The sequence below is a fragment of the Phocoena phocoena genome, chromosome 2, assembly GCF_963924675.1.
Source record: "Phocoena phocoena chromosome 2, mPhoPho1.1, whole genome shotgun sequence".
NCBI lineage: Eukaryota > Metazoa > Chordata > Mammalia > Artiodactyla > Phocoenidae > Phocoena > Phocoena phocoena.
This window is the reverse complement of record NC_089220.1, coordinates 164,793,204-164,808,949: the sequence shown is the minus strand read 5'-3', so window position 1 is coordinate 164,808,949 and position 15,746 is coordinate 164,793,204. Positions and strand designations below refer to the sequence as shown.

Genomic DNA, 15,746 nt, shown 5'->3' with positions numbered 1-15,746 from the left:
GGACTTAGGTACTTTTACAGTCTCCATTTTCCACATTAGGAAACTGAGGCACGGAAAACGTTAAGCATTTTGCTGAAGCTCACACAGCAAGGGAGTGGTCGAAACTGTATTTGAGCCAGGCAGCTGGGGCTGGAGCCCAAACCCCTTGGCCACAAGTAACCATGTATAAAGCCCTTTCGTCCACAGGAGCACATTTGTCCTCCCTCACAACTTTGTAAGGAGGTCAGGAAATATTCTCCCTGATTTACACCAAGGCAGTGGGAAGCCAGAAATGGGTTACTGGAATTAGTCATCTTTTTTTTATATATATATACTCTGAAGAGCGAGCATGGATGGACATGTGATAAGGAATGACTGGAGGGAAAACAAAGACTTAGCAAGGCTTGGATCAGAGAAAGAAGTGCCCTAAACTTTAAGTAATTAAACACAACGGAGGGGAAGCGAGCTGGGGAACAGGCAAGGGGAGGTTATCCTAGCATGGGGAGAATGAAAATCACTCTAGCTCACCAGCCATCAGGTCTGTCATGATGCTGGATGATAAACAGTGAAAGAAATCACACCCACAGCATTCTCATCATGTCGAACTCGTTTACCTTCCTGAAATACTAGCTCTACTCTATGTCACTATTTGTCTAAGAATACTGTTGTTAATTCATGTCCCTGTTTACTTACCTGGTCTTCGTTCGTTAACAAGACTAGAAGTTATGTCTAAACAGCCAAAATGAAGGTCCATTGCACAATAGGATTTCCATGTAGTTTTAAAATACAATCATGGTAATAGAGTTTATGCAAATACTTTTAGAATTTGCTCTCATAGAACTAAAACAGTATTAGTTAACCTCTGAACTTGTTGCTTGTTTTTTGATCACCTTATTTCCCAGTGTTGTGAATACAAAGGAACTTCGCAAGAAACTCTCATGTTCTGATAAACTTACATCTATAAAATGATCCATGTTAATTAAATGCACCGGAACTAACTCTATTTAAAAGTAGGAAAATAAAGAATCCTTTTACTATAAGACTGTTGCCCACTCATTTATCTGTTTTTGTTCATCTCAAATGATAGGTATCAGAAAATATATACTCTATACTCATTTCAAAATGTTCCTAAAATTGATACGTGTCATCAACTGCAAAGGGAATTCTTTAACCTATAGTAAATTACAGCATTAACCTCAAGTTGCATGTAATATCAGTATAAGATTTATCGTAAGAACATTGTCTAAGTACAAACGTTTTCATAAATAAATTTCCATCTAAATCCTCTCTCAAAAGTGAGTAAATTTCATGTAATAAGTCCTTCCTAACTTCCTTTTCCTGCTCCAAACCCACATTCTTTCGTTCTATAACTCTTGGCCATCAAAATCCTTCAGTGAGCTGTAGCCACCAAACAGGTTTCCAGGATTTGATCTCAAATAGTTTTTAAAAATGGGGGGATTGTTCAAACTGAAATATTTGGCTATGCCTCAGGGGAAAAAAATAAAAGGCACTCTTAATCCATGGTTCTGACAGCACTGTTCTGATTTTTTTTTTTAATTGCCGGTGCTGGCATGAATGAAATATAGAATGATTAATCCAATGAGAATTTTTGAATGCTGGTAGAAAACTGTACAGAAAATCCAGGTGAGTTGAAGGAGAAAGAGATCAGGGACTTGTGAGGAAAATGCAATCAGAAAACAAAAAGAGAGGTTCTATGAATGCAGGCAAACAAACATAGCAGGTTTGAACTCTTAATATTTAAAGCCTGCTAAAGGCCAGTGACAGATGACACCAGGATGGGAGAAGAGCCAAGGGTGAGAAGTTTCTAAGCTGACTGTTAAATAGATGTAACTCACTGATGAGAGTGCCCATGTGGGATTTTAATTACTCAGACATCTGTTTAGCAAAGTGTATAGTAAATAGGGATCAAATACAGAGATCAAATTATGTGGGGAAGAGAGTGGAGATGACATTCATGACTCAGAAAGGAGAGCTATCAGTCAGGGGAAAATCAATCCCGGCTTTACATCTCACCAACAGAGAAGCAATTATTTTAGATGTGGGGCTGGTTAGCATCCTAGGTCATGAATTTAATTAAATAACCCTCGAGTGGCAGAAAACAGAACAAACCACTGTATTTAACTGTCAGTAAGACATGCTGCAAATCAATGGTCCAAATTCCTCCTCTTCTCCTTCCCTCCTTACAGCTGTCAGTGACAAACAAGGTAAAAGAAGCTAATAGTTGATGTAACAACATGGATGGACTTGGAGGGCATTATGCTATGTGAAATAAGTCAGACAGAGAAAGACAAATACTGTATGATATCACTTATATGTGGAATATTAAAAAAAATAAAGAAATAAATACAACAAAACAGAAACAGACTCACAGATATAGTGGTTACCAGTGGGAAGAGAGAAGGGAGGAGGGGCAAGTTAGGGGTAGAGAATTTAGAAGCACAAATTACCATGTATAAAACAAATAAGCTACAAGGATATATTGTACAGTCAGGGAAGATAGCCAATATTTTATAATAACTTTAAATGGAGTATAATCTATAAAATTATTGAATCGCTATGTTGTACACCTGAAACTAATATAACACTGTAAATCAACTATACAATTTAAAAAATAATTAAAATAAAAGCCAGTTTAAACCTAAAAAAAGTCAAAAGTGCCTTAACCAATGGGTAAATGTAATAGTTACAATTAAGACTGTCATTTGATCCTTTTAATCTCTGAAACAGAAGAGCTACAAACTGGTATTTTCTATACAGTGAATTTTGTGGCAAAATAAGCCACAGTATACACAAGCCTCAACATTTGCTAGCACCTTACTTAAAGTTAGATGATTTGAAAACACAACAGACAAATCCTTCATGCTTTCAAGGTCAGTTTCTAAATTTGACATCTTAGATTGGAGATGGCCTTACCCAGGAATTTAAGGTCAGGGTTTATGAATTTAAGGAAAGGGCTGGAGATCTAAAAACACAACAGACAAATCCTTCATTCTTTCAAGGTTAGTTTCTAAACTTGACATCTTGGATTGGAGATGGCTTCACCCAGGAATTTAAGGTCAAGGTTTATGTTAAGCAGGACCTCAAACCAAGTTTAGAAACTAGCAAATCTTTAATCCTGTCTTTAAGGGGATAGTTTGAGAGAAAAGGTTAGAAAAACAGGTCAACCTCCTGTAACTATGAGGTTGTCATTTGTTTTTACATACTGAATGAAATATGCCTGTTTGGTGTTCAGTGTCTTGTGCCTATTTTATTCCCTGTGTCTGGGCAAATGTGTTTATATTAGAAAACTCCATGAGGGCAGGAAATTTAGCTTTTCTTTATAATAAATCATCTGGAATAAACTCTACTGATCTAAGAGTATGGGGCCTGGTGTGCCCAACTGCCGGCCAAAATGTGTAATCTGTCACTGGCTGTCAGATTGCCCATAAATCACGTATCGGTTTGCACAGAAGAGTTTACAAAATTGTTATATGCATCATTGCAAGTTATCTTCATCGGCATCTTATGAGTCTGCTGAGCAAGTATTATCACCTTTACTATTTAACAGACATGATCAGAACCCAAACTTTCACCATCTCCTTTCAGGTACCACTGATACACAACAGGTGAACTGAATGAATAATAATAAGGTTCAACCAATAATAAGATTCAACCATTCTATTCCTGAAATGATAAAAATAAACTGTTGTTCATGTAAGCTAAATGAGATATCCTAATGATAGTTGAATTTTAAATAAACTGCAGGGGGTGGGGAGGGGAAACAGAGGATTGGAATTGACAAAATCCAAACCAGGAGTGAAAATAACAAAGAATACCATCAGTGAGAGACACTATTTTTCCTCTAGCACAAATAGAAAATATTTTTTTTAAAGTCTCATAATAGACTTCGCAAAGAATAAAGAAAGTTTCATTTTGCTTTAAGTGTTTTATGTCAAGAAACATTTCATAGCATATATTTTCCAAATTGCATATGAACTTAAAGCACCCATTCAAATTCCTCTAAATATTTTTATTTTTCTTAGCTTAAAACTATTTGATAAGTATGAAATGATTTAAGAAGTGAAAAATTTCAAATACAACATACAATAGCAAGAAATACATAACAGGAAATTCACCATTCCCATAACATTTGAGGAGGTCTTATAGCAGATGGACTAATTTCTGTCATTATTAATGAAGAAAGATGGAAACCACCTTTATTTTCTCAGTTTGTTCAAAGGTTCATAAGAGAAGCTGGGCAGGCAGGAAGGAGAGAAAGGGAAGCTACAAAACTGAGGATAAAGATTACATTTCCTTATGCAATGGATCTAAGAGATTACTGCAAGGAAACAAAATAGGCCCTTTTCAAAAAAAAACTGCAGGCAATTCTAGACTGATACAAGGCAAAAAGAAATGGGGTAATCTTGGGTATGATGAAATTTTAAAATATACAACAAAGCTATGTACTGTTAGGAAATGATGACAGAGATGAATCCAGAAAATACCAAAAATAAATGGGTAGGTTTCTTTTGAGAGGGGAAAAAAAAAAGAGTCTGAGAAGGAAACCTGAAGGCCAACTAGACTGGAAACAGGGTGTCCAAGGGGCTCTCTGGTTACCATTTACTTCCTCTCCAGGCCTCCAGGGGAGATCACTGTAAAGAATGTCCTTTAGATTAAAAAAAAGACACAGTTGCCAACTAACCAAGACTCCTGAGTCTAATCACATATTCCCCAAGGTCAGAAACACTACATAGGAAAAATGAAAAGGACACTTCTAGTGCTGTTTTTATTTAAAATTTTATCACAACTCCCTCTTACCCTCCTTTCAGCTCCGTTTGTGAAAATGTAAATTCTGAGTCGGACAGTATTCTTTTCAAATTTTTCCTTAAATCCCTGAAAATCTGACTTTTGAAACCTGGGAATGTGAAGCTAGGACAAGGGAACACGGAGGACCCATTTTATTTGTTTGCTTCCTTGTTTATTCATGAGCAGGGCTAGACTAAGAAGAAACCTTTCAATGAAAATGGAAAGCATGCCTGCAATAGTATAGTGCTTAATACTGACTACTACCCCGTCCAGCCCCAGGAAAGGTAAGGAACAGTTTAGATAGGGTAAGAAGAGGTTTAGGAAGCTTAGGATGAAGAGGAGACTTCCTAAATTTTAGGAAAACCTGGCAGGTTATTGATAGATTCCATGTGTTCGGCTAACACATTTGTGTAACCAGCATCAGTATGTCTTTCAAATGCCCTGTACTTCGTCATCAGTGTCTTCTTTCAGCTAGTACTTCCCTTGGATATCCTACTGTGGAATTTGCAAGGCCAGCCTTCCCTGCCTGTGCCTGTGAGGAACTGGCAAAATAATTAAAAGGTGTTTTTTCTTTGCGGTACGCAGGCCTCTCACTGTTGTGGCCTCTCCCGCTGTGGAGCACAGGCTCCGGATGCGCAGGCTCAGCGGCCATGGCTCACGGGCCCAGCCACTCCGCGGCACGTGGGATCTTCCCAGACCGGGACATGAACCCGTGTGCCCTGCATCAGCAGGCGGACTCTCAACCACTGCACCACCAGGGAAGCCCATAATTAAGAGTTTTTGAACACCATCTTTCATCTGTATCTAGTTGGAAGGGTGTAAGGGTGTGTGTGTGTGTGTGTGTGTGTGTGTGTGTGTGTGTGTGTGTGTGTGTGTGTGGTCTTTAATGGAACAATAACTAATACCTTAGATCCTTTAATGTCTTAAAAATTTACCTTTAGAGCATATCCTATGCAAATGACCATGAATAGTTCCTCATACATTCAAGCCACTAATTTTTAAAGTATTCCATAAATTTAGAAAATATCCAAAGGTTTTTCACAGTGATTAAATCTAGAATGTATTTAGTTCAAATATTTAGAAAGAGCTTTAACAACTATCATTCATAAATACTCTGCTGTGAACTCAAGTATAAAAATGTAACTTTTCTCAGTTAGTAAACGGTTGATAGCTGTCCACTCTCTGCAGAAGTGTATCTGAATATCCAGGGGAATAATACCTGAAAAAGAAAATTTTCTATTAGATCTTTGTGAAAAGATTCGGCACAGTAGGCAAAAAAGATTTAATATAAGGTATTTGTCTGAAATAATTCTCGAGTGAAACCTCTAATAATACACTGACCAGTTATGCTCCAGGAATGCTTTGTGCATGAGGGTAGAGATGATCAAGGAAGAGAACGACAGCTCACAAGACTGCCAGATAAACAGCAAACATTTAAGGGATATCAATGCAAAGGCAAAGGTGTATTTTCAAAGCTGGGAACTTGGATCAGTATTTTATTACAGTATTTTATTACAGAGACTCTGTTTTCATTATGTCAAGTGACTGATGTTGCTTTCATGATCGTAGCTAATAGGTTTTTTTTTTAAGTTAGACAACACAGTCTATCATTACTAATCAACTTCCGCATTCTTACTACCCTACAGATTATTCTCAACGTATGTTTTTTTTTTAATTAATTTATTTATTTTTGGCTGCGTTGGGTCTTCGTTGCTGCACGCAAACTTTCTCTAGTTGCGGCGAGCGGAGGCTACTCTTCATTTCGGTTCACGGGTTTCTCATTGCGGAGGCTTCTCTTGTTGCGGAGGCTTCTCTTGTTGCGGAGCACAGGCTCTAGGTGCATGGGTTTCAGCAGTTGTGGCACAAGGGCTCAGTAGGTGTGGCTTGCGGGCTCAGTAGTTGTGGCACATGGGCTTAGTTGCTCTGCGGCATGTGGGATCTTCCTGGACCAGAACTCAAACCCATGTCCCCTGCACTGGCAGGCGGATTCTCAACCACTGTGCCATCAGGGAAGCCCTCAACATATGTTTTAATCAGATCTGGCTACCCATAAAAACAAAAATTTCTGGGAGTATAATTCACATTAAACAGCTATTTAATAAATAGTTTACAAATACTTCATCATACTAACCTAGGAAATAAATCCTTTTCGTTGGTTTTGGGCATCTATAGTACTATAAATTTACATTTATAAATTTATCATTTTATAAAATATATAGTATAAAAGTATTATATATATTGATTAATGCATTGTGAGATGCTTCATATACCATGAAAAGAATCTATATGCATATAAAAGTATGTCAAATAAAATTTGTCAGACATTCTAGAATATGCTAAATGGATAAAAAATCTAGTAAGTATAATTCAAAATTTTCTAAAACATTCAAAATAATTAAACCTCCTAAGGTGTTTTCTCCAAATAAAACCTAATATTCAAGACTTGCTTTATCCTTTGTTAATAAGCTTTACCTATCCTCAGATGCTTGACTTAAAAACTCATAATTTTTATTACATTAATTTCTTCCACAATTTGTCAAGCTAACATGGATAAAACTGTGTTTTCTCAACAGTGTGCTTATCGGCAGTCATAGATAAACAGACACATGCATACATAAAGAGCTACCTTAAAGAATGTATCTCCACCAAAGGCCTCCTACCCTTGAAAAAAATTGTCCCTCAACAGTGAGTCTCTTCAAAGTATTCCTAAATCAAGGGAGTTACAACTGTTTCTCTCTGAGTTAGTCACAAATTTTAAGCAGGCCTCACCTCCCTGGGTCTTATAAATGTGTTAGACATGAGATAGGTACTTTTTATAGAAATGGTAGAAAGTGGATTTAGAAAAACCAAAACTTTAAAAATTGTGCTGTTTCATATGGTAGCCACTAGCTACATGTAGTTCTCGAGTCCTAGAAATATGACTGAGGAACTGAATTTGTATATTTAAGTTTAATTAAAAATATTAATAACTGATATTCAATTAGTTATTAGAAAAATTTTAGGTGTGCTTGGAACAACTTGTGAATCTACTTTTTCAACTGTAAACTTTATATAATCTAAATACAGATCATGTATTTCCAATGAAATTTAATATCTGAATTGAGATGCACTACAAGTGATAAAATACCCACCAGATTTCAAAAACTTAGTACAAAAAATGTAAAATAGCTGATTGATAATTTTTATACTGATTACAAATTGAAATTATAAAGCTTAGATATATTGGGCTAACAAAAATATATCATTAATATTTATTTACCCTGTTTCATTTTACTTTTTAAAATGGGGCTACTAGAAAATTTTAAATGACATATGTGGCTAATATTATATTTCTGTTGGACAGTATTGCTTTAAAATAAAGGTCCCCAATAAATAAATTAGGACCTACCTATAATTCTTGAGGTTTTACCTGGCTAACTGCCAAGCTAATTGCCACTGTATACCTGTCTCTCCAGGGACCTCAGCGATGCCACATCTCCAGGATTCCCCACGGGGAAGGAAATGTGCTCAGGACTTATACTTCTCACCCTCTCAGCAGGGTGTACATTTATCACTACCTAACTTCTCATAAATGCATACAGACCACGTATGTATCTCAGTGTATGGACCCATAAATAAGTACATCAAGTTATCCATTAACTGTCAGAAATCTCATTCCAGCTAGAATCTGTCTGATGCTAAGGAATTCTTTTGGTTTTTTTTTTTGGTCTATTTTTATTTAAGGAAACTTCATACTGTTTTCCATAGTGGCTCCACCAATTTACATACCCACCAACAGTACATGAGGGTTCCCTTTTCTCTACACCCGCTCTAGCATATATTATCGGTAGACTTTTTTTTTTTGATTCTTTGTACATTTGTTTGTCTTCAGAATGTACTCCAAAAATGGAATTATATTTAAAATATTGTGTTCTTAAGTCACTTAAGATAATTACTTTTACAAACAATAAGAAAATAGTAAAATTGGCTTCTGTTTCTAAGTTCTTAGGAATTGCTGATTTTTTTTTCTATTTGATTTAATTTTATTTTTAATATTTTTAAATTTTTTAAAATTTAATTTAATTTTATTTATTTATTTATTTTTGCGGTACGCAGGCCTCTCACTGTTGTGGCCTCTCCCATTGAGGAGAACAGGCTCCGGACGTGCAAGCTCAGCAGCCATGGCTCATGGGCCTAGCTGCTCTGCGGCATGTCGGATCTTCCTGGGCCGGGGCACGAACCTGTGTACCCTGCATCGGCAGGCATCGGCAGGCGGACTCTCAACCACTGCGCCACCAGGGAAGCCTTAATTTTATTTTTTTATACAGCAGGCTCTTATTAGTCATCAATTTAATACACATCAGTGTATACATGTCAATCCCAATCGCCCAATTCATCACACCACCACCACCACCCCCCCGCCGCTTTCCCCGCTTGGTGTCCATACGTTTGTTCTCTACATCTATATCTCAATTTCTGCCCTGCAAACCGGTTTACCTGTACCATTATTCTAGGTTCCACATATATGCATTAATATACGATAGTTGTTTTTCTCTTTCTAACTTAACTTTACTCTATATGACAGTCTCTAGATCCATCCATGTCTCAACAAATGACGCAATTTCGTTCCTTTTTATGGCTGAGTAATATTTCATTGTGTATATGTACCACTTCTTCTTTATCCATTCACCTGTCAATGGGCATTTAGGTTGCTTCCATGACCTGCTTATTGTAAATAGTGCTGCAGTGAACACTGGGGTGCATGTGTCTTTTTGAATTATGGTCTTCTCTGGGTATATGCCCAGTAGTGGGATTGCTGGATCATATGGTAATTCTATTTTTAGTTTTTTAAGGAACCTCCATACTGTTCTCCATAGTGGCTGTATCAATTTATATTCCCACCAATTCTTCAAGAGGGTTCCCTTTTCTCCACACCCTCTCCAGCATTTCTTGTTTGTAGATTATCTGATGATGCCCATTCTAACTGGTGTGAGGTGATACCTCATTGTAGTTTTGATTTGCATTTCTCTAATAATTAGTGATGCTGAGCAGTTTTTCATGTGCTTCTTGGCCATCTGTATGTCTTCTTTGGAGAAATGTCTATTTAGGTCTTCTGCCCATTTTTGGATTGGGTTGTTTGGTTTTTTAATATTGAGTTACATGAGCTGTTCATATATTTTGGAGATTAATCCTTTGTCCATTGATTCGTTTGCAAATATTTTCTCCCATTCTGAGGGTTGTCTTTTCATCTTGTTTATGGTATCCTTTGCTGTGCAAAAGCTTTAAGTTTCATTAGGTCCCATTTGCTTATTTTTGTTTTTATTTCCATGACTCTAGGAGGTGGATCAAAAAAGATCTTGCTGTGATTTATGTCAAAGAGTGTTCTTCCTATGTTTTCCTCTAAGAGTTTTATAGTGTCCGGTATTACATTTAGGTCTCCAATCCATTTTGAGTTTATTTTTGTGTATGGTGTTAGGGAGTGTTCTAATTTCATTCTTTTACATGTAGCTGTCCAGTTTTCCCAGCACCACTTATTGAAGAGACTGTCTTTTCTCCATTGTATATCCTTGCCTCCTTCGTCATAGATTAGTTGACCATAGGTGCGTGGGTTTATCTCTGGGCTTTCTATCTTGTTCCATTGATCTGTTTCTGTTTTTGTGCCAGTGCCATATTGTCTTGATTACTGTAGCTTTATAGTATAGTCTGAAGTCAGGGAGTCTGATTCCTCCAGCTCTGTTGTTTTTCCTCAAGACTGCTTTGGTTATTTGGGGTCTTTTGTCTCCATACAAATTTTAAGATTTTTTCCTTCTAGTTCCATAAAAAATGCCATTGGTAATTTGATAGGGATTGCACGGAATCTGTAGATTGCCGTTGGTAGTATAGTCATTTTCACAATATTGATTCTTCCAATCCAAGGACATGGTATATCTCTCCATTGTTGGTATCATCTTTAATTTCTTTCATCAGTGTCTTATAGTTTTCTGCATACAGGTCTTTTGTCTCCCTAGGTAGGTTTATTCCTAGGTATTTTATTCTTTTTGTTGCAATGGTAAATGGGAGTGTTTCCTTAATTTCTCTTTCAGATTTTTCATCATTAGTGTATAGGAATGCAAGAGATTTCTGTGCATTAATTTTGCATCCTGAAACTTTACCAAATTCATTGATTAGCTCTAGTAGCTTTCTGGTGGCATCTTTAGGATTCTCTATGTATAGTATCATGTCATCTGCAAACAGTGACAGTTTTACTTCTTCTTTTCCAATTTGTATTCCTCTTATTTCTTTTTCTTCTCTGATTTCCGTGGCTAGGACTTCCAAAACTATGTTGAATAACAGTGGTGAGAGTTGACATCCTTGTCTTGCTCCTGATCTTAGAGGAAATGCTTTCATTTTTTCACCACTGAGAATGATGTTTGTGGTGGGTTTGTCATATATGGCCTTTATTATGTTGAGGTAGGTTCCCTCTATGCCCAGTTTCTGGAGAATTTTTTATCATAAATGGGTGTTGAATTTTATCAAAAGCTTTTTCTGCATCTATTGAGATGATCATATGGTTTTTTGTTTTTGGTTTTTTTTTTGCAGTACGCGGGCCTCTCACTGTTGCGGCTTCTCCCGTTGCGAAGCGCAGGCTCTGGACGCACAGGCTCAGCAGCCATGGCTAATGGGCCCAGCCGCTCCGCGGCATGTGGGATCTTCCTGGACCGGGGCACAGACCCGTGTCCCCTGCATCGGCAGGCGGACTCTCAACCACTGCGCCACCAGGGAAGCCCCGATCATATGGTTTTTATTCTTCAATTTGTCAATATGGTGTATCACATTGATTGATTTGCATATACTGAAGAATGCTTGCATCCCTGGGATAAATCCCACTTGATCATGGTGTATGATACTTTTAACGTGCTGTTGCATTCTGTTTGCTAGTATTTTGTTGAGGATTTTTGCATCTATATTCATCAGTAATATTGGTCTGTAATTTTCTTTTTTTGTAGTATCTTTGTCTGGTTTTGGTATCAGGGTCATGGTGGCCTCATACAGAATGAGTTTGGGAGTGTTCCTTCCTCTGCAATTTTTTGGAAGAGTTTGAGAAGGATGGGTGTTAGCTCTTCTCTGAATGTTTGATAGAATTCACCTGTGAAACCATCTGGTCCTGGACTTTGTTTGTGGGAAGATTATTTATTTATTTATTTGTGGTACACGGGCCTCTCTCTGTCGCAACCTCTCCCGTTGCGGAGCACAGGCTCCGGACACGGAGGCTCAGTGGCCACGGCTCACGGGCCCAGCCGCTTGGCGGCATGTGGGATTCTCCCGGACCGGGACATGTACCTGTGTCCCCTGCATTGGCAGGCGGACTCTCAACCACTGCGCCACCAGGGAAGCACTGTTGGAAGATTTTTAATCACAGTTTCAATTTCATTACTTGTGATTGGTCTGTTCATATTTTCTATTTCTTCCTGGTTCAGTCTTGGAAGGTTATACCTTTCTAAGAATTTGTCCATTTCTTCCAGGTTGTCCATTTTATTGGCATAAAGTTGCTTGTCGTAGTCTCTTAGGATGCTTTATATTTCCACAGTGTCTGTTATAACTTCTCCTTTTTCACTTCCAATTTTATTGAATTGAGTCCTGTCCCTCTTTTTCTTGGTGAGTCTGGCTAATGGTTTATCAATTTTATCTTCTCAAAGAACCAGCTTTTAGTTTTATTGATCTTTGCTATCTTTTTCTTTGTTTCTATTTCATTTATTTCTGCTCTGATCTTTATGATTTCTTTCCTTCTGCTAACTTTGGGTTTTGTTTGTTCTTCTTTCTCTAGTTCCTTTAGGTGTACGGTTAGATTGTTTATCTGATATTTTTCTTGTTTCTTGAGGTAGGCTTGTATAGCTATAAACTTGCTTCTTAGAACTGCTTTTGCTGCATCCCATGGGTTTTGGATCATCGTGTTTTCATAGTCATTTGTCTCTAGGTATTTTTTGATTTCCTCTTTGATTTCTTCAGTGATCTCTTGGTTATTTAGTAATATATTGTTTAGCCTCCATGTGTTTGTGTTTTTTACGTTTCTTTCCCTGTAATGCATTTCTAATCTCATAGAGTTGTGGTCAGAAAAGATGCTTGATATGATTTCAATGTTCTTAAATTTACTGAGGCTTGATTTGTGACCCAAGATGTGATCTATCGTGGAGAATGTTCCATGTGCACTTGAGAAGAAAGGGTAATCTGCTGTTTTTGGATGGAATGTCCTATAAGTATCAATTAAATCTATCTGGTCTATTGTGTCATTTAAAGCTTCTGTTTCCTTATTTATTTTCATTTTGGATGATCTGTCCATTGGTGAAAGTGAGGTGTTAAAGTCCCCCACTATTATTGTGTTACTGTTGACTTCCTCTTTTAGAGCTGTTAGCAGTTGCCTTATGGACTGAGGTGCTCCTACGTTGGGTGCATATATATTTATAATTGTTATATCTTCTTCTCGGATTGATCCCTTGATCACTATGTAGTGTCTTTCTTTGTCTCTTATAACATTCTTTATTTTAAAGTCTATTTTATCTGATACGAGTATTGCTACTCCAGCTTTCTTTTGATTTCCGTTTGCGTGGAATATCTTTTTCCATCCCCTCACTTTCAGTCTGAATGTGTCCCTAGGTCTGAAGTGGGTCTCTTGTAGGCAGCATATATATGGGTCTTGTTTTTGTATCCATTCAGCAAGCCTGTGTCTTTTGGAGCATTTAATCCATTCACATTTAGGGTAATTATCAATATGTATGTTCCTATGACCATTTTCTTAATTGTTTTGGGTTTGTTTTTGTAGGTCCTTTTCTTCCCTTGTGTTTTCCACTTAGAGAAATTCCTTTAGCATTTGTTGTAGAGCTGGTTTGCTGGTGCTGAATTCTCTTAGCTTTTGCTTGTTTGTAAAGCTTTTGATTTCTCCATTGAATCTGAATGAGATCCTTGCCGGGTAGAGTAATCTTGGTTGTAGGTTCTTCCCTTTCATCACTTTAAGTATATCATGCCACTCCCTTTTGGCTTGTAGAGTTTCTGCTAGAAATCAGCCGTTAACCTTATGGGAGTTCCCTTGTATGTCATTTGTCATTTTTCCTTTGCTGCTTTCAATAATTTTTCTTCGTCTTTAATTTTTGCTAATTTGATTACTATGTGTTTTGGCGTGTTTCTCCTTGGGTGTATCCTGTATGGGACTCCCTGCGCTTCCTGGACTTGGGTGGCTATTTCCTTTCCCATGTTAGGGAAGTTTTCGACTATAGTCTCTTCAAATATTTTCTCTGGTCCTTTCTCTCTCTCTTCTCCTTCTGAGACCCCTATAATGCGAATGTTGTTGCGTTTAATGTTGTCCCAGAGGTTTCTTAGGCTATCTTCATTTCTTTTCATTCTTTTCTCTTTATTCTGTTCCACAGCTGTGAATTCCACCATTCTGTCTTCCAGGTCACTTATCCGTTCTTCTGCCTCAGTTATTCTGCTACTGATTCCTTCCAGTGTAGTTTTAATTTCAGTTATTGTATTGTTTATCTCTGTTTGTTTGTTTTTTAATTCTTCTAGGTCTTTGTTAAACATTTATTGCATCTTCTTGATCTTTGCTTCCGTTCTTTTTCCGAGGTCCTGGATCATCTTCACTATCATTATTCTGAATTCTTTTTCTGGAAGATTGCCTATCTCCACTTAATTTAGTTGTTTTTCTGGGGTTTTATCTTGTTCCTTCATCTGGTACATATAGCCCTCTGATTTTTCATCTTGTCTATCTTTCTGTGAATGTGATTTTTGTTCCACAGGCTGCAGGATTGTAGTTCTTCTTGCTTTTGCTGTCTGTCCTTTGGTCGCTAAGGAATTCAAAAGTAGCTTCTCATCAGGAAAAAGTTTGGAATTCCTCCCTTAGCAATTAAAAGCAATTTAAATCTAATCAGAACAATCTTTATTTATGTCTTTTATACTTGCAAAAATGAAACAAATATTTGCTTACTATGCATTTATCATCAAAACAAATAGTGAAAAAATAAGTGGCCATGTGCTGCTATATAAGTTTCTCCATTATTATTATAATGTTAAATTTGATCTAGCTAATAATGTGACAACATGGATAGAAAAAAGAACAAGAATAATATGCCTTGGTGTAGGTGTGTTTGGGTTTATCTTGTTTGGGACCCTCTTGTACCTGAATATCTGTCTCCTTGGTGTTGGGAAAGCTGGACAGCCACATGTAAATCAATAAAGTTAGAACACTCCCTCATATCATACATAAAAATAAACTGGAAATGGCTCAAAGACTTAAATATAAGACATGGCACCATAAAACTCCTAGAAGAGAACATAGGCAAAACATTTTCTGACATAAATTGTAGCAATGTTTTCTAAGGTCAGTCTCCCAAGGCAACAGAAATAAAAGCAACAATAAACAAATAGGACCTAATCAAACTTATAAGGTTCTGTAAGCAAAGGAAACCGTACACAAAATGAAAAGTCTATGGACTGGGGGAAAACATTTGCAAACGATGCGACCAACAAGGGCTTAATTTCCAAAATATACAAATAGCTTATATAACTCAATAACAAAAAAAACAAAAAATCCAATCAAAAAATGGGCAGAACACCTCAGTAGACATTTCTCCAAAGACGACACACAGATGTCCGACAGGCACATGAAGAGATGTTCAACATTGCTAATTATTAGAGAAATGCAACTAAAAACTACAGTGAGATATCACCTCATACTGGTCAGAATGGCCATCATTAAAAAGTCTACAAATAACAAATGCTGGAGAGAGTGTGGAGAAAAAATCCTCCTACATTGTTGATGGGAATGTAAATTGGTGCAGCCACTGTGGAAAACAGCATGGAGGTTCCTTAAAACCTAAAAATAGAGTGCCATATGATCCAACAATAACACTCCTGGGCATATATCCAGACAAAACTATAATCTGAAAAGATACATACACCCCAATATTCATAGAAGCACTATTAACAGTAGCCAAGACATGGAAACAACC

General features: G+C 37.1%; 1 protein-coding gene across 1 annotated transcript in view; it reads right to left on the bottom strand.

The window, feature by feature from the left end:
* Positions 1–5,689: 5,689 nt before the first annotated feature.
* Positions 5,690–15,746, bottom strand: part of SPAG6 (sperm associated antigen 6) — a 75,975-nt gene continuing 65,918 nt past the window's right edge. The window contains exon 11 of the mRNA XM_065871607.1: positions 5,690–6,004. Coding sequence (XP_065727679.1) covers positions 5,935–6,004 — 70 coding nt within the window. The 3' untranslated portion in view covers positions 5,690–5,934. The remainder of the gene's footprint in view (positions 6,005–15,746) is intronic.